The 19,529-nt window shown below is 43.4% G+C and overlaps 1 protein-coding gene across 1 annotated transcript in view; it reads right to left on the bottom strand.

Annotated features, from left to right (window-relative positions):
- Nucleotides 1–1,789: 1,789 nt before the first annotated feature.
- Nucleotides 1,790–19,529, bottom strand: part of roraa (RAR-related orphan receptor A, paralog a) — a 57,565-nt gene continuing 39,825 nt past the window's right edge. Inside the window, exons 3-10 of the mRNA XM_083762607.1 lie at nucleotides 18,354–18,495; nucleotides 14,780–15,178; nucleotides 13,612–13,733; nucleotides 13,325–13,457; nucleotides 12,102–12,209; nucleotides 10,637–10,747; nucleotides 9,807–9,919; nucleotides 1,790–9,112 (exon numbers count right to left, since the gene is read on the bottom strand). Coding sequence (XP_083618733.1) covers nucleotides 8,948–9,112; nucleotides 9,807–9,919; nucleotides 10,637–10,747; nucleotides 12,102–12,209; nucleotides 13,325–13,457; nucleotides 13,612–13,733; nucleotides 14,780–15,178; nucleotides 18,354–18,495 — 1,293 coding nt within the window. The 3' untranslated portion in view covers nucleotides 1,790–8,947. The remainder of the gene's footprint in view (nucleotides 9,113–9,806; nucleotides 9,920–10,636; nucleotides 10,748–12,101; nucleotides 12,210–13,324; nucleotides 13,458–13,611; nucleotides 13,734–14,779; nucleotides 15,179–18,353; nucleotides 18,496–19,529) is intronic.

The raw sequence follows: 19,529 nt of genomic DNA, 5'->3' as shown, positions 1-19,529 counted from the left end.
CGGATCAAATAGTAAACTCAGCAAGGCAGATGGCTTCTTGGTTAGAGTGGGTGACAATATTATCACACGAAAAGATCAAATTACCTACCTAGGTTCCATCCTGGAGGCCAATCTTTCCGGTGATAAAATGGCCACCAACGTAATCAAAAAAGTCAATCAAAGAACAAGATTCCTTTACAGGATCTCCTCACTGGTCAGCAAAAACACCTTGAAGACCTTAACAGGAGCCCTCGTACAAGGTTTCTTTGACTATGCATCCACCTCTTGGTACCACAGCACCTCAAAGGCCCTTAAAACAAGGCTCCAGACCTCCCAAAACAAACTGGTCAGGCTCCTACTTGGCCTCACCCCCCGAACCCACCTCACCCCTGCCCACTTTGACAGGCTGGGATGGCTTAGGGTCGACGACAGAGTACAGCATCTTGCAATGGGTCTGGTCCACAAGATTCGATACAGCACCAAGATACCCATGTACCTGTCTAAATACTTCCTTAATGTAAACGAAGTCCACACCCACAACACCAGAGGGAGTGCAACAAACCATGTACAACCCAGATTCGGCACAAACAAGGGACTAAATTATTTTCGCTCCTATGCCACCAAAATGTGGAACGCCCTACCAACAGTCATTAAGACATGTGAATCCCTTGACTCCTTCAAAACCGCTCTCAAAGGGGGCAACCTACGGATGGCTGCAATTCGAAACTGGCCTCTGTAAAATCTGAATCCCCCCCCCCCATTTTCCCTCACTGTATATTGTATCTTTTCCCTTTTTTGCTTCCCATATGATGAATTCCTGTTCTGTTCTTTAGCTACATAGAAATGTCTATTTGTATGTCTCTAAATGTTTGTACTGTATGTCTTTAAATGTTTTGATGAATTGAACAATGTGGACCCTGTTGTAAACAAGTGTAATGCTTAATTGGGTCGTCCACTCACAGTTGACAGTCTTTGTATTGAGTTTGTGCTTAAAATGTACTGTAAATTCTACAAACTGTTAATAAATATTTCAATAAATCAATCAATCAATGGTGTAACACAGTTTAGTGTTCTAGCTTCTAGGGTTAAGAATAGCCTAGCCTACTCATAAAATTAATAAATACATTTTACGTTGCCTATAGTGATGGCAAAGTGCTTGCTGGATGTAAAACCTCTACTGATTTTGCAAGGTGACTGAGAGCATGGAGATTCTCTGGGGAAAGTGTGTGTGTGTGTGTGTGTGTGTCTGTGTGTGTGTGTGTGTGTGTGTGTGTGTGTGTGTGTGTGTGTGTGTGTGTGTGTGTGTGCGCGTGCGTGTGTGCGCACGCGCACCAGTCTAGGCTCTTTTTGGGATAGGTAGGACTATTCAAAGTGAAAGATTTAAAGACAGAATAATTTTCCTATATCTTATATTTTGGTGAAGTTCTTTTTTTTGTTAAGATAATTGATAGTTTTTAATTAGGTTAATTATAAGATGACTGGGTCTATCTATGCCACCTTTATTCGAGACTGTTTCATAATACATACAGTATAGAGAGCGTGTCTTCAGGGGCAGCCAAATTGATCATTTCCCACCACGAACATCCACTCATCTATAGACAGCAGTGATTAGTCGTGATTCTTTTAGTGTTAGTTTAGGAATAAGCTTCCGCTTCCAAAAGAAAGAATCGCATTTCATAATAGACCTAAGAGATATGCTGAGGACGATAGTGACAGGACTGATGAAGTCAGTGTACTGTACAGCGTCAAAATTATCTTTAAAAAAAGATAAACAGAGGAGACAGGAAATAAAAGACCATTACAAGCGGTAAATTTTATTATGGGATAACAGCACATAAAGCACATCTAAAATCGATGTGTCCAATGCACTTTTAATAAAGGTAATATTAAAGGTACAGTTTCTAAGTACAATATAACAACATTCATATTAGAATGAAAAGTATTTAAAAGACAACATTAAATTTCTTATTTTTCTTTACAGCTGTATTTACAAAATGAATCAAAATACTTATTTTCATATTTAAGAATCAGACGAGAAGGAGCAAAACTACGTTTGTGAATAGACTACCTGCTAAAGAGTTCAAAAGAGCTGGATAAAAAGGTACATGATCATTGTCCCCATTTTAACATCAGTAGCAAACGTGACTAAGAAATTTTGTGACAACCACACACTAGTTTCGGCTTTCCCATAGTTTGTACTGCTTTTGCATGGAGAAAATTCCACCCCTGTACTCCACCCACCCTTCATATTTTACCCCCAACCAACTGAGCTCACATTAAACACAGAACATTAAAGAAATTCAGATGTGTTGTATGCCTCTTTTACATACCACATACAAATACTTGATATACAATGCTTTAGTCAATTCTCTGTTCTTAGTGAAAAAAGAAAGAAAAGAAAATATATAAAACAAACTGGAAATTAAGTCATGTGAACCGCCTACTTGTTTTTGTCTCTTCCAAAAACATTGTGCAAGTGAACTTTTTATGCAATATCATCTGCAAAAAAATGCTGCATTAAATCGACCATTCCAGATCGATTCTCGGAACAAAGTATGGGCGTGGGGTAGCATGTACTGTAGGCCTACGCTTTCCGTAAAATCAACACCTCAACCATGAATGTATCAACCTCATGGACATGATCAACAACATGTAAAGAGAAAAATAAAAATGTCTCAGCACACGAGAGTAAAGACTAATGTATGCTTCACTGCACAACAGTGTCACTCGTAAAAAATAACTGAAATTCAGTATTTTTGACGAGGGACACCGCCACGCGACAAAGCATAAATTAGGCTCGAGAGTTCATCCTCATGTACAAAATACATTGTCACTTCAGTACACATTTGGAAAACCACAAAAAGAGACAATCAGAAACCGTGTATGCATCTTGGAACACCAAGAGGCACTCAGTGTCGTACATTGTGTATTATTGCAAGCATATTCGGACTGACATTTGCTACAGTGTGGAGAGAAAAGGTCAACTTTATCCTCACATGGCAATTCTTTCATGTACATTTTTAATAACACTTAAATGTGGTGCAAAAATGTCTATGCCACTGGTCTGGAGAAAACCACTGTTCCAGGATGGTCTAAATAGGGAATGAATAAGCCATAAAGAGGCTCTGTTTGAGCATGTCTGGGCACCGCTTCCCTGCATCAGGTGAAGTGCTATGCAGACACAAGAGAGGTAAATACTTAAGTTTCTTAAAACCTGACCAACTACAGCCTCAGTGAGTGGTTTTTTACAATCAGAACAAAGGAAACAAACACAATACTGCTGTTTCAGTTTGAACATTATCATTTTTTTCCACAAACCAGAAAAGCAACCTTAAATAACTTGTTTATTAGCAGATACTAGCTTTGCTATAAGTGAGAAGGAAATAAGCATCTTATCCCAAGGCTAGCACACTGATACAGGTACTGGCTGGGTAATTTAACCACTATCATAACCATTATCATTATTATTTATTGAATCCTAATATCAATAATGCACCAATACGCAATGAAATGAATGGACTAATAGGGTGGCCAGGCCTAGGAATCAATACTTTGATCACAAAATTAACTTACCTAGCACCACACGTCAGGGAAACACAAAATAAATGTCGGCACACCCTTTCCCTATCAAACTATTCCTAAAGGAGGGAAGGAAACTAAAGTTATCGTACAATATGGTGTAATTGATAAACAGATAAATATTTGCACTGGGGTAGGCCTTAGTAGCAGTATTTTCCTCTTACCTATACAGACAGAAGTTACCAAGCTACCTTTATACATGTGATCAATAACATTAAATATGGTGGATAAACAGCCGAGAATGAGGGAGAGAGAGAGAGTGAGAAAATAAGATATACAGCATACAGGCCGTGTCGAGTTCTTTGTTCACCACCTGGGAACAAAACTGTTCAAATATACAGATGAAACAAAAAAATAAACATCCAGGAAATCAACATAAAACAGAACCAAATATGATAAATAAGAAGTGTATTTACATGCAGATGTTCAAATCCTATAGGCAGAGAAATCAAAAAAGTAATACACCACATATATTATTGCTTGACATTCGATTATGGCTAAAAGTCGCTTTTCGTTTTTTAAACTATATTCTTAAATGTAATTTAATCATAAAACCTTATCAGCTGTGCTTCCGAAAAACGAGTTGTTAAAGATGCAATGAAATTGACTTATAAATCTGGGTAACACAACAAACACTCCAGTACATGTAAAATTTAAGCATGACATAATACAGATCTTCACAATTTATGGTCAAGACACTCGTTTTTACAATTTATAGTCAAGAGTGCACAATTCCTAATGGGTCAGTCTGTGGCCATGCTGGTTAAAAGGATGGATATGGTGTGTATTCCGCTTATAGTTCATCTACGTATGTTGCTCCACAGTATTCTGAAGACCTATGAATTGTTGAAGGCATTATGTCATGCTCCTAAAAACCTACACCTATTATGGATGGATCATCAAGGTCAGCATTACCAAAGCCTTTTTAAAAGAAGAGAAAAGAAAAGAAAAATCCAAAGGAAATCAAGACCTACAGACTCCTCGTTCACGAAAACCCTGTTCATCTGTAATTATTAAAGCCTTGTCTGGGGGTTTGTTTTATTCACACACAGAGTACAAAACACACACACGCACACGCGCACGCACGCACGTCGCACGCACGCACACACTATTGCTTTTTTACACACAGACAACAGAGCAGAGACAGAAGGACCAACACATTTTTTTTTTTATATACATTGATTGAACAGCACACCATCAATCCCTTACTACATAATGGGTTTATCTCATGTGAGACTACACAGGACATCTCTTCACAAGGACTGTCTAAAGAAGTAGTTTATATTGTAGATAGATACATGTATCCTTGTCTATGATGATCATTTTACTACTATTCTGCCAAGGTCACAACTATACGGCTAGAATTATACATATGGTGATGAACACAGAGCGGTGGGGGCTTTATCACTCATGTGAAACTGAAATGATTTGACAAAGCGTCAGAATCGAGAACGTGTAGAACAAGGAAATAGAAAATGACAGCGGCTACTCCTCAGAGACGTGCGATAGTAAGACAAGGCTATTGCTTGTCTTATATCGTAGTACACACATTAGAAGCAAATCACCACTTAAGGCTCATTTAAACTTGTTTCTTCTGTAGACATGGCCGTGTGTCAGCATAACTTATAGCCTTTCGATTTAAACTAAAAGACACCAACCAGATTTGCCTTTGCATTAACGGAGGAATCAATTTGATGATAGGACTACAGTTTACAAAATTACATTGCATGCCTGTTTTTATTATTTATTGTGTGACCGTAAAATGAGCTATAAAGTAATGAAGCATCCAAAAGAGTAACATAAAATGCCTTTGAAGAGGAAACCTGACTAATAGTTTAAAAACAGCCAGTCTCACTGAATCTCGCTCACTCTCTTAATCATGATACTACCAACCGTAAGTGCTGTACTGCATGATCAGTGTGCCATGCCAAAAGTCTTCTGCCTTTTCCCATAATAATCAATTGAGAACTATTATTGAAAGAGCCATGCTTCCTCCACAACTGTCCAAGAGGACAGGAAAGACAGCTGCAGCTTCTGTCTATCCATATTTCATAACCCTGAGCGTTCACATGTCTTCCTCTTCTCTGCTCTCACTGCGGCCTAAGGCCTCTCTACCGGGATTGTCTAGCAGTGTTCCAGACTGGGTTTCTTTTGCTGCGAGTCTGAGGTTTACTTGTCATAGAGGGCTTTGTGCATATCCAAATAGGACAGGATAATAACAGAGATTATTACTCAGGTACAGCATATCTACTACGGCCCAACACACACACACGACAGATTTAATATTGCATAAGAATATTTGGTTTTTTTTCTAACAAAGAGGGGTTTTCTTTTAAAAGTTGACCCTGATAACACCATTTGAAACCAAATCAAGACTAAAAAAAACGTTTTAGTTTTTTGTGTGTGTGACAGAAATGCTGATCTATGTTTTGAATAAGTAATGGGATTTGAGTTTTAAAGACAGGGTGTAGTGATTATATGGGGCTGAAAGCCCCTTAAGGAATATCAATAATGGAAACAAATAAATAAATCTAAGCCTGTTCATGTGGATCATCCCTGAACAAAGATAAAAACAAACAAAAACAAAACAAGATAAGGACCAAGAGTTCAACAACTGTCCACTACAAGACAAAGAAAATCTTCCCTGAGGGGTGACAGCCCAAGGCGTTAGTGCCTTGTGCAAATTGCACGGTAGAGGAATGATAGTGTGCAAACAGAGAAAACAAAGAAACAAATGAACCCAACTGGTGTTTATGTTAAAGTCGGTGACTAGTTTGACTATCATGCTTTGATGAGTTTCTAAAGGGATATCAATGTTTGTTTGCCGTCTTTTTCTTCTTTTTTTCTCCCATTACGATATTCCTAGAAGCCGCTACCAAGATTGCAGGAATGTATGAGCAATCCATTCTACATTTAGACTGGAGAGTACAGTAGAAGCAACGACTACCGTTTGGCACATCCAGGGTTTTTTTTTTTTTTTTTTAAACACTTTTACTACAACACTGACAAGAAAGACACACGTGACGAAACAAAAGCACAACAACAAAGAATTCTGAAAATAGCACTTGTCCTACACCATTTTCATGTCTCCCCTAAAACCATACAAACAAACAAACAAACAAACAAACAAACAAACAGCTAGCCTCTAATTATTGCGGGAATATAGTTTAGTGCTACCTGACATCTTTTTCTCTCCCTCTTTCTCTTTCATGAGTTAATTAACCAAAACATGTTACAAAAATAGAAGCTTTACTACCAGACAAGGCTTTGAATATTCACTTTCCCTTTCCTGTTTCTTTTGTGTCGTGCATCGTGGCATTGCTGGGCTGAGGCTGTGGCGAGGAGGCAGATCAAATCTCTCGCACATAAGATGGAGAACAGTATTCAAAAGAGGTTCATGAGTGTAACTCTGTGGATCATCTCTAGGTCAATCAGCCATTACCCGGCTTGCTGTATCTCAACCTTCCACTAGATGGAACAATTGGATTACGCAAAACAGCTGACCCGTCAGAAGCTATTCATTTGAGGTTGATTGTAATCAGACCTAGGTCAGATTTATAAATACTTTTCATGGTTTATTTATTTCAGTTTTCTTCATTGCAAGATTGATGGGATTTTGCCAACCCAGAGAGTGCAAAAGAAAAGGTTTAGACAATCACAGCAAAATATTTCAGAGTCAAGTACAGTACATGTCTCCAACTGGCAACTACCTGAATTGTCCTGATGCTCCAAACCCCACCGATGTGGCCCACCTAGCAGGTGATGCCATTTGTATTAGATGTGTGCATGCATTAGAACAGACCAGAGCTATACGTCTGGTGAGGCTAACAGGTAAGGAGTGTAACCTGCCTTCTCGTCCAGGCCTCAGAGTTGACCCCCTGCCCCTGATCAGCCAGTGCCAGCCATCCCTAACAAAAAGCCCTCTCACGCCACACTCTCAGACCAGTTATCATCTGCAGCTCCCAGGACTACCCTCTGTAATCACGCTTCAACTTGTATTTCTTGTGCACATGCAACACATCACTAGGTAAATATACAAGTCTTAAATTAAAGAAAGGTGCAAATAAAAGTGCCTTATCAATTCAACAATTAAGAATGGTCTAACTACTGATATCATACATGTTATTTAAAATAGATTCTATAAACATTACTTTTTTTCTGTATAGTAAGTACTTATGACCGTATACCCTGTAGTACATTAGAAAACAGGTGGAATGAACCCTTTTCGTTGTGTCAGTGCCCTGTGCTTCCTCAGGGCACCCATCCAGAGAAAGGAATTTTAATAGCAGATGGTCTTACATGATTTCACTATGCAACCACGGTGGATGGAGTCTTTGACAGCTAAAATCATTGTGTTTTTGACTAGAATTACCAGAATTCTATGCTTCTTTTGTTTTATCTTATTTTTTAAACGATTGTCCACAGAGAGGTGCGGATTGCATCACCACTGCCGATGGTACCTCCCTTCAGAGTTGCCATGAGTTTTCCGTTTCCAAGCACTGTGTCCAAAAGATACAAGAGAACACAAGAGTACAATGGGCTGAACTTGACCCAGATGTGCACATATACCAGCAATGTAAATGTTTCAGTTTGGGGGAGCGGGTATATAAATGGAAGGCAGACGCACAGCAGTGGAATTCTGCAAACACAGGCCTCAAAACATATTGTCTTTGGGGCATGGATGTACTTTCTAACAGAAAGTTAATAGTATTTTTGAACTCTAAAGGATGCCACTTAACCACTTAAACCATATATACTTTGTCATACATCAAATAGCATATATAGCTGATATACACGCTCATAATGCGTCTGTGCATTGTGATCTTGTAGATCTGCTATTGTCACTAATTTTGAAAATATGCTTTTTATCGTTTGTTTTAGTTTAGAATTTGACAGAACTAAATAGGGACACAAGGGTTCATGTGGTCAATTGATTATTCAGATAATTCCAGGCCATATGCTCACATAAACCCAACATATACAGTTAGTATAAATAAATAAATAGCATATATGTTAAAGCAATATGGATTCATATCCATGATGTGATAATGTGCACAGGAAGGTCAAGTTCATCTGAACAGAAATTGTTTCTATGTTTCTCTTGATCGCCGAGTTCTTTTCTTTCTTTTTTTTCGAGACCCACATGCCTTCCAAACAAAGAGAACTGAATTCAGTAAAGTAAACCACCATAAAAGCTAATCCCTAAACCCTCCCCTCAAGGTAAAAAAAAAAAAAAAAAAAAAAAACAGAACAGCGTGCCATCCGTCCATCCTGGTTTATGCAGGGCACCGTTAAAGTGTCTCAGGTTCCTCCTCCACACACGCACACACACACCCCCAACCTCACCCCCACTCTTACGGTGGTCACACTGGCACCTGTGGCAGGGCTGCTACCCGTCAACGGGCATGGACTGCTCAAAGTCCGATCCGAACAGCTCCTTGTATAAGGGGGGGAAGTGGGCACGCACAATGTCTGGGTATATTGCTTTGAAAGCCGTAAGCTTCTCTGTATGCCTGCTGCACAGCGCTCTCAGTGTCGACACTTTGCATATCAACTGTGGAGAGAAAGGAGACAGGCTGTTTAGATTCACAGTGAGGCGAGAACTATAGAGCAATGAAAAAAAAAATCCTCCTTACAGTGAATTCACACTCACACAGGGGGCAAACAGACTGGTAAATATTGAGACAAGCACTTGGCGAGCAGGGAAAAAACTTGACACTTCATCTTAGGAAGCGTGGATGCAATTGATAAATCTCGCCGTGCCTCTGCTCGAAATAGATGTAGCATCATGAAACGTTGAAGTTGGGTCCAATGCCTTTAACAGTGAATGAACCAACTAGGTTAAATTGTGGTGTGTGTGTGTGTGTGTGTGTGTGTGTGTGTGTGTGTGTGTGTGTGTGTGTGTGTGTGTGTGTGTGTGTGTGTGTGTGTGTGTGTGTGTGTGTGTGTGTGCGCGCGCGTCGTGTGTGCGTGCGTGCGTGCGTGCGTGCGTGCGTGCGTGCGTGCGTGCGTGCGTGCGTGCGTGCGTGCGTGCGTGCGTGCGTGCGTGTGTGCGTGCGTGCGTGCGTGCGTGTATAGTATAGCATAGTAGAATTTGAGAAATACTACATTTTCCTGGTCTTCACAAGAGAAATGGTTGTTTGAAAGAAAATGTTTGGTATATTAGGCTTACAATTAGGCACAGATTTGGGTTGGGTTTAGGATTAGACATTTAGAGGTTAGGTTTAAGGGTTGGGGTTGGAGTATACCTTTGTAAGAATACCATCCTCTCTGTGGTTCTTCTGCAGAACATGCTGGAGGGCCAGCTGGATCTTCTGCTGGAGTTTCTCCACCTTCACCTTCTCCTGGAGCCAGGATCGGTCTGGAAGATGAAGAAGTCTCATTAGGGGCTGTTCACATATTTTTATTATTATTATTATTATTTTCATTTTTTCTCAGCCTTTCCACCGTGCATTTCTATGATAAAGACGCACTGCAGGGCTCCTTTTCACGCTTCGCTGCTCTCTGCATCCAGAATTATGTGGCTAAACACTTACCCCCCAAAAACATGATCAGGTACTATGATTATACCAATAAGAACATTTTTCTCAAAAAAGTGTACAGAAAGTGTTACAATTGTGTTTTTATGTGGCAACACCCACCAGCTCATTAAGTATACCTGGTTTACTTTTCACCTTAGCACCACCCACCTGAACTTAATCCTCGCCCACAGCTGAATTTTCGACCTGTATTTGAATCGTTACCATGCACACCCATGACGAGAAGTCCATGTTTACCGCTGTTTGATTTGTGGGGATCAGTAAACGATGCACGCGAAAACTCTGGATATGATATTCAAAGCACTCATAAAACACTTTCTGTGGACACCTGCTGCACTGCCATGGTGTTACAGACGTTACTTACTAATAATAATCTATATTAATAGTAGGGGTGCACTACTTACTAATAATAATCTATATTATTAGTAGGGGTACTGTGTACAACTGAAGACATCATGGAACTGAGGCAGGCAGGCACACATATTGGTATTGGAGGCATACCCATGCCTGCTTTTGTTTGCGCAGTGAGTGACACCTACCCGCAGACATCAACACGAAGGCAGAGAACAGGGCGATCTCATCCTCAGACAGGTGCATAGAACACAAGTTTTTCCCAAACTCGAAGATGGAGCTGATCAAGTCGTCACAGCCTGCCACAACAAAGGACACAGAGAGAGAGAGAGTGTGAGAGAGAGAGAGAGAGAGAGAGAGAGAGGGAGGCTCAAGATGAGGAAGACCAAAGAACGGATCTCACTCTTGATCTTTATTGGGAGAGAGGCGCGTGGGGAGAGAGGGGAGGGGAGGAAGGGAAGGCGAGCGATGTCGGCGCTGCTGACAGCACGGGGGAAGCGTCTCTGCAGCAGAACAGCCGATGCTTTTACTGAGTTTTGTTTGCTGCCGAGACGAGTCGAGTCACTTTTGGCAGATGGGGTGGTGTTACGCAAGCCAGAATGAGGTCACTATTGAGTGTTTTTTTTGTATTAAATCAGTGAGTTGGGGGTAGAGGGAGACAGGCGGGTGCCACCGAGGTGCCGCAAGCCCATCAGTCTGCCACCCCCGCTATGAGCCCCTTTGTACAGAGCACACAGGACACTGGCACTCTTGTTAGGCAGAACAGGCATTGTACCTTTAATCGCCAAGACGCGCGCATGCTTATACACGCACGCACGCACGCACACACACACACACACACACACACTGCATGCACAGACAAATGCATGCGAGAGCTAATTTAATTCAGATAGCCTAGTGTAAAAAAGGACTCATGCAGGTCTGTTTTTACACTCTCTAAGTTAAATTATTATGTTCTTTTTACAGCACGGGAAAAGGGTACTCTAATAAAGGGACAGAATTATATGCATTCATTTTGCCACTACGGGGCACATTCATGTTTTGTATCCTCCAAAAGGCACTTGGTTACTTAGGAGAATTCTGTCTTAGTAATGTCATGGCATTCAAACGCAAATGCTATTTGCTTACGCCTGAGATATTTCTCCGCCAGACTTCCCAATGATGGTTGTGATAGAGCTCTCCCGAAGAGGCATTCAATCTGGCTTTATTTATTCCGCAGTAACAGGAGCCATATGCGGTGGGGGCCTTAGTAACCGCTCCATCCTGCCATAAATAACCATCGCGGAGAGACAGCAAAGCCAGGTGAGGCGGGAACGAGCGCTTCCAGGCCCTCAGCAGTGTGCGGAGCAGAGATGGAGACAGAGAGAGAGACTGATTCCGCTGTCGGCTGTAACGCCGGGGGAAGGCGGTAAGACACCGTGACGAGCTGGTCGAACATGCACGGACACAGATGGACACAGACAAACACACACATGCATGCACACACCGACAGATACATGCACAGACTTGACACGCACACACAAACACACACACACAAGCACGCACGCACGCACGCACGCACGCACACACACACGCCTGCACACAACATGCAGGCACACACATCACACATGCACATACAGTACACCACCAGCACAGACTTTTGGACACACTCACCTAATGACTTGAAGACATCGGGCCCGGCATACTTCCCATCGAAGTAAACAGTGTTGTTCTGCGAGTCGAAGGCACGGCACATTCTGACAAAGACAACTTCCAAAGATCCTAGGAGGAAGAGACAGAAGTGCCATGTTTAAATCTGGTTGTTTTATCGTTTGTTGTTGGCTTTCTTTCTTTCTTTTTTTGACGTTCTTTCTGACTGTCTGAAATGTAAGTCACATGCCAGTCGTAGCTGGGAATTGAGAGGGAAAGAAATAGTCCTGACTGTGATTTCTGTTACTATAGTATAACATCCATTAAGGAAGGAGAAGTGCACCATTGGTGAAAGAACCTATTAGCCAAGTAGATTATAATATAATCGTCAGGGGCAAATTCTCCCATAATGACATGCTCGAGATGCTCGGCTACATTCAGTAACGACAGCACTTATTCAACCTTTATTTAGTCAGGTGCAAAGAAATTATATCTCCTGCTATTTGTACCACTCTGTGGGAGTGGATAAGAGGATAAAGGAGAACCATTACTCCCTCTGAGGGAGATGGCACTGTTATAAAATGTCACGTCTGACAAGAGATCTCTCCCTCTATTTTATTATTCATATTGGCAGTGTTAATGTACTGTAAATAATACCCAGGGAAAGACCCAAGGGATGTGTTTGTTTGTTGGTGTGTGTGCCATGTGTACATACTGTATATATGTGCGTGCGTGCATGCGTGCGTGCGTGCATGCGTGCCTGTTTATATTCATCCACTCGTACTGTATGAGCATGTATGCACATGCACATTATACTGTACCTACAGTACAGTATAATGTGTCCTACTATGCGAGTGTTGCAACGTGCAGCGATTACAGTGAGCAGACATCATCTGGGATGGGAGGAGGGAGGGAGAGAGAGAGAGACATCACAACGTTTACTATCTCAGCTAAGGAACATGAGCCTAATCTAATCCTGTGTCCCTCCCTGCTATGTTTTGTAATGAATAGAAGAAAAAGTGAGGAAGAGAGAGCAATGGAGATGGGGAGAGAGAGGAAACGGGCAGGGTGGAGTCTCCCCTTTTGTGTGTGTGAAGAAGGCAGCTTTGTGCAGTCAGGTCAGCTACGCCCTTGTGACAATGCCAGAGGGGGGCTGTGGGTGTATGTGTGTGTGGTGGTGGGGGTTGGGTGGGTGAGTTTTGGCGTGTGACGGCAGCGAGGGCCCCCGTGTTGACAGGCTGTCATACCTGCTTTCAGCAGCACTATCTGATCGTTCTGACAGAGCTCCATGAAGCCGTCGATGCGCTTGGCGAACTCCACCACATACTGAATGGCCTCCGTTATTTTGATAGCACACAGCTGCCACATGACTTCCCGGGGCTATAAGAAGGACAGAAAGGACTGAGTTATCTACCATAAGAAAGAAACGCAGAGAGGAAAATACATCTGATTATACTGTACCGTGACCGGGTGCCAATCGTGGCAGCGGAGGACACTGGTGTGAGAGGTTGGGGTCTACTCTGGGCTATTGTACCTTGTTCTGGTAGCTCTCCATCTCCTCCTGCAGGAAAGCCTGCCAGGTCATCTGCTGCAGCTCCTCCCTCAGGTACTGACACGTCTCCATGTGGGACTTGGAGATGTTCTGGGCCAGGTGCTCTGGAATACAGTACAGTACGCGTGGAAAACACACACGCACGCACACACACACAGACGCAGATGAAGCAAGAGCCAGGAGGACAAGGCGATTTAGGCCGTTTTCACACCTGTTTATCATCGCTGTCATTATTTGGGCAATCTTTCAAGCAAAGGCTTGTGGGGAGAATGCTGAATTTGGCTGTTCGATCTATCCAATATCTACAAAACAATGTGCTGCTTCCCCTTATGCAAAGAACACGTGCTGCCTTCTGATGCTGGACAGAAGAATGGACATACAACAACATGCAAAACCTTTTTTCTGTTAAACCCAAGAAGTGCCAGCCAATTTCTCACCTAGAGCAAACCACACCAGGGTGCAAATACAGTCACTACTAGACCACCTTCTCAAAGGCATTATGTTCTGCAACCGAGGTTTATTGTTGTTTTCAAATGCACATGCCCAAACGAACTATACCAAGGGGATAAATGCACTACTAGAGTTCCATTCTGCCAGATTAAATGAGGCAGGTGTGAAAACGCCTGGATTCACTGGGCTTTGCAACAAGGAAAAGATAAGATATTTTATTTATTTTTTCGGGGGAAAAAGGCTTGTTGACATTTCCTTTTACTGCCTCCAGGAGGCTCACAGCTTAAGGTTCTAAGGATCTAGTTATGACACAAAATGCAATGAGCATGGGAGGGAGGAGGCAGTGGGGGGTGGGCTTACTCACTGAAACAAAGGTCACATTTTCTCTGAGAAGAAATATTTGAGCATAAGAATTTAAAATGGTTTTGAACACACATCTGTTAAAAAGGAGTTCCTGGGCACGGGGGAGCCTAAAAAAATGATTTCCCCAGACGCCTGCCCTGCTGGTTCCTGATTGGCCCTAATTAATGGAAACTAATTACAAAAAAAGAGGCTCTTTTAATGAGTGTCGGAGATGAGTCTCCAACCTCCTGCTATTTTAAGCAACCTTTGTGTAGTTTGCCCCACGGTTGAGTTACCCCCCCATAGCCTCCTCTCCTACTGTGTTGCACATCTATAATCCCCCTCCCGCGCTCCTCACCTAGTTCAGCCATGGACACGGTGGGGGAGGTCTCTCCGTTGGTAAAGGAGCAGTAGGGGAAGAAGCCAGAGCCAGGGGCAAAGTCGCAGATGGGCTCCGGTTTGATGCCGTTGATGTCCAGGCCCGACTGGTCAGGGGACGGCTGGATGTCCAGGTAGAAGCTGCTGACCGCCGAGTCGGGCTTGCCGCCGTCGGGGGTGTGGCCGTCCATGTAGCCGCTGAGGTCGTCGTGGAGCTCCGTGAGGCCGTTGGCGGAGAGGCCGTACGTGGGCGTGAGCGGCTCGGCCTCGCCCGGCTGCTGCTGGTGTTCGCGCTGCTGCTGCTGCTGCAGCCGGTGCTTCTGCACCTCGGCGTACAGGCTGTCGCGCTGCTTCTTCGACATGCGGCCGAACTTCACCGCTGGAGAAAAGAACACAGGTAGAGGCATTGTGTGAGACGCCACCGTGAAAGCTGCCGTGATATCTTTTGGTTTTGGATCAGAACAAAGAGACTTCTGCACAATAGGGTCAGAAAAGAAACAATAAATCAAGTTATGTTGTGCGTATCTTTAAGCGTTGTGGGAGTCTTGGTCCATGTGGATGTGTGACTATTAATCAACACTGGACAAGCACCAATGAAATATCGATCCATTCGTCTTGCGGCCCAAACCAATGAGCACTTATTCATGATAATTGATAATTAAACACTCCAAAACGCGATGTGACACGTTGTGAGCTTGTGGATATACCAATGTTTTAAGATTCGGGCATTCTAAATCTTTCATTATGTGGTTTATGTACATTGTCTAACATCTAATGTTGAGTCAAATGTAACACAATTCCACAACCCAACTTTGGGTCCCACAGTTTGTGCACTACTGACTCACACAATGACAGACTGTCACACAAACTCCAGGTGTGGCGGTAATACATCCAGCTGTATAAAGTCTGACTACACTAAAGATGACTACATTAACCACTTTCAACTTGGCACGTCATTATAGGAAAACTAATTCCAGACACCACACTTTTTCTTTTGTTTTTCAATAACAATAATAAAATAAAAAACGCATTTCATCGTATGATGAAATATATGGGACTTAAGGGGTTAAACGACTCCGCCGGGCTGGGCTGCTGCCCTGGGCTTCACGGGGCCCAGACTAAACAGTGGTGGTGGAGCCCGTTCCCTCAGCCAAAGTTCTGGGGCCCTGGCAGTGTGTCAGCTGGCCACTGTGTGCACGTATACGTGTGCCTGTGTGCGTGTGTGAGTGTGTGCCGAGTGAGTGGAGCGGAGCAGAGGAGAGTGCAGGCAGATGGGCTCTGGTGTGTTGAATGAAGGCAGGAGTCACCTTGGCCTGTCCTGATAGTGTGTGTGTGTGTGTGTGTGTGTGTGTGTGTGTGTGTGTGTGTGTGTGTGTGTGTGTGTGTGTGTGTGTGTGTGTGTGTGTGTGTGTGTGTGTGTGTGTGTGTGTGTGTGTGTGTGTGTGTGTGTGCGTGCGCGCGCGCGTGTGAGAGTGTGTGCGTGTGTGTGTGTATGTGTGTGTGTATGTGCGCGTGACCTTCAGCATGTGCGAAAGTGTGCCTGAGTGACATGTGCTGTGTATACACTATACTACATGCACAAGTGCTAATGTGCTCTTGCGCTTTTACACATGCTTGACAGTGCATGCATGCATGTGTGTTAATTGAGCACAGTAATAAGAGCGTGCCGCTGCACGTGCATGGCTGCACTAGCTTGTGCATTCTTGTATGTGATGATTTGTATGTCTGTTGGGGGAAGGAGTAATAAAAATGGATGTGCTGTGGCACACTCCAGACTCCCATCAGAGTCCTGCCCTGCTCTGAGAAGATGCAGTGCTCGACGCGCCCAGTCTGGGTCGGTCTAGTCGCACACACCCCAGCAGGAGGCTTCCAGCACACACACACACACACACACACACACACACACACACACACACACACACACACACACACACACACACACACACACACACGCATGCACAGTCACACACACAGTCACACACACACACACACGCACGCACGCACGCACGCACACGCACACACGCACACACACACCCACCTGTGCGCTCCCATTACTGTGTCTCAGCTGCACTGCCACTAATGACACTTCTAACAACCTCCTAGTTCATCAAACCCACTTTCTGCCACAGCAGCCAATTAGGCCCATGGACAATGAACTCACCTGCTACTGCTGAAAAGTGTGCACAGTAGAGTAACGCCCTGGAATGGTTCTACAGTACAACTTTTTGTGGGGAATATCGTATGCGTCTGTTGTTCCCTGGGAGATTAAGGGTTTTTTACTGATACTGCTGAACGATTCCCTACAGTATAAACGTCCTCCACTGCATGCTGTATTTGAGGTGTATTTATAATATATCCACCGTACGTGGAGATGGGTTTTGTGCTCATTATGTGTGTTTATTTGTATTATTGTGTTCTGCTGTTTGTCCCTTCACCAAGTTGCCTTCTGCTCAAAACAGAGCTAGGAAACAGACTAATAATCAGTAAGACGCCTGAGGGTGAGAAGCGTGCATGCATCCGCCTGGGTGACGGCAGACTGCTGGGCGAGCGCTGGCGCTTTGGCATGGGGGGGTCAGATCAACATATGGAATGAATTCTGTACTGGCCATATATGGAGCGTGTCTTCAGTGTACTGCAGGGTTTGATGAGGTCAGATCAACATATGGAATGTCAGAACAGGTCAGCTCCATATGGAGATCTAAGGGTGGCAGCGGGGGCAGTGTCTTGAGTGTACAGGGTTTGATGAGGGCCAGATAGGGCGGGCCTTAATTTCCGGGCCTCTTGAGAATATTGATGACATGGATCTCCATATATGGGCTTAATTGCGACAGCTGGTCGCATTTTACTATGATATTTCCAATGTGACATCATCAGGGATTTCTATCCCTGATGATGTCACATTGTCACATGATGTCACAAGACCTGGGCTTATTTTGGGGCCTTTTTGTGGATTTTAACAATAATAATAATAATAATAATAATAATAATAAGTGTAATAATAATAATAATAATAATAATAATAATAAATGGGACCATGTAGCACAAAAATCACTAGCTACTGAGTCATTTTGAGTTACGAGATCTTACAAAGCAGGCTGGTAGGACATTGCAGTGGGGATGCCATTTTAGAGGGTATGTGCATGCATAAAGTGAGTGGCAACTCGAGTGGCAAAGTGAGTAGCAAAGTGAATTTAACATTGTTTAACATAATATAATCTTAATACAATCAGATAGGACTTTTCTGCCGGTGACAAGCAGCACTCTTTAATAACGCTATGATTTATGGTCCAAATTCTCACCCATTCACACACACATGCATACACCGATTGCGGCGGAAGCCATGCAAGGTACCAACCAGCACATCGGGAGCCCAAGGACACTTCGACATGTAGACAGGAGGAGCCGGGATTCAAACCGCCAACCCATGGATCATTGGACGACCTGCTCTACCTCCTGAGCCACAGTCGCCCGCCGGGTATGATGATGATGTCACGCGCATACCCTCTATTAACTTCTATCAAATATCAATATGGCCTCTTCTACGCAGGGCTTACCATCTCGCGACATGCCCACTGCCAGGCACTTCTGCAGTCGGCAGTGCTGGCAGCGGTTGCGGCTGGTGCGGTCAATCAGGCAGTTCTTCTGCCGGGGACAGGAGTACGCTGCATTGCTCTGCTGACTCCTCCTGAAGAAGCCCTGCATGTGAGAAGAGAGAGAAACAGTGTCATGGAAATATCTTGGGATCCAAGTGTCTTTGTTTCTTTCCTTATTTCTGCCACCGGAAGTTAACCATTTAAGCCTGGTTTTATACTTTTGCTATACTTTGCTATTTTTGAAACATTTGGAATCCGTCCGTCCGTCCGTCCGTCCATCCGTCCGTCCGTCCGTCTGTCTTACACTTTTTGAACCTATAGTCAAAGGAAACCATGCAAGCAAGATCCAAAATTTGGAGTAATAGCCTTAGACATGTCATACACGACTGATGCCACAGATGACCAACATCACAGATTGGCCACATGAAGTACATCCACATTGGAGCTACTTGACTGTTGTTCACGTGGATCCCAAGATCCATATGATTCGATTAGTTTTTAAATTGTCACCTATAATGACCTGGCCAAATAAGGCTGCCCGGTTGAAAAGTGGTTAATAATGAGCATAGTTTTAGTCTGTGATGTTGTGATGTTAGACGTTTAAAGAGTGCAGTACTGTAATAGTGCAATTAATGTACTGTACTGTACTTCGGCAGCGCTGCGTGTCACAAGGGTGGTGTGTTTGGGTAGAACCGATAACTGGGAACAGTGTTTTCCCTTTTTCTCCTTCAGAGGGGTTATTAGTGTTGATTAACGTGGCGCTGGCACGTGCACCGCTAAAGGATGGAACATGCACACCGACTGGATTCCTCATCCTTTGACTTAATGAATTGATTCCCGCACATCATTAACATGCCCCACTCTACTGCGCCATACACATATGTCTTAATTAGCTGCTCATTGGCTGTTTAATTACAAGAAAACAGCTGACAGCTGCCAAGTTGCTTGATAATGGAAGCCATTACGGAAGCGGGCTATAACTGCCGGTGACAAGCAGCACTCTTTAATAACGCTATGATTTATGGTCCAAACTCTTGTGCTCGCACATATCATTAAAGGCGTCTCTGCCTGGACTAATTAGCAATCATTAAAGATACATTTCAGCAGTTTATTCTTTAGTGTTTTGCTCCCATCAAG

This window comes from Protomyctophum parallelum (genome assembly GCF_964188405.1).
Source record: "Protomyctophum parallelum genome assembly, chromosome: 4".
Taxonomy (NCBI): domain Eukaryota; kingdom Metazoa; phylum Chordata; class Actinopteri; order Myctophiformes; family Myctophidae; genus Protomyctophum; species Protomyctophum parallelum.
The sequence above is the reverse complement of the archived record's forward strand: the minus strand, read 5'-3'. Positions and strand labels throughout refer to the sequence as shown.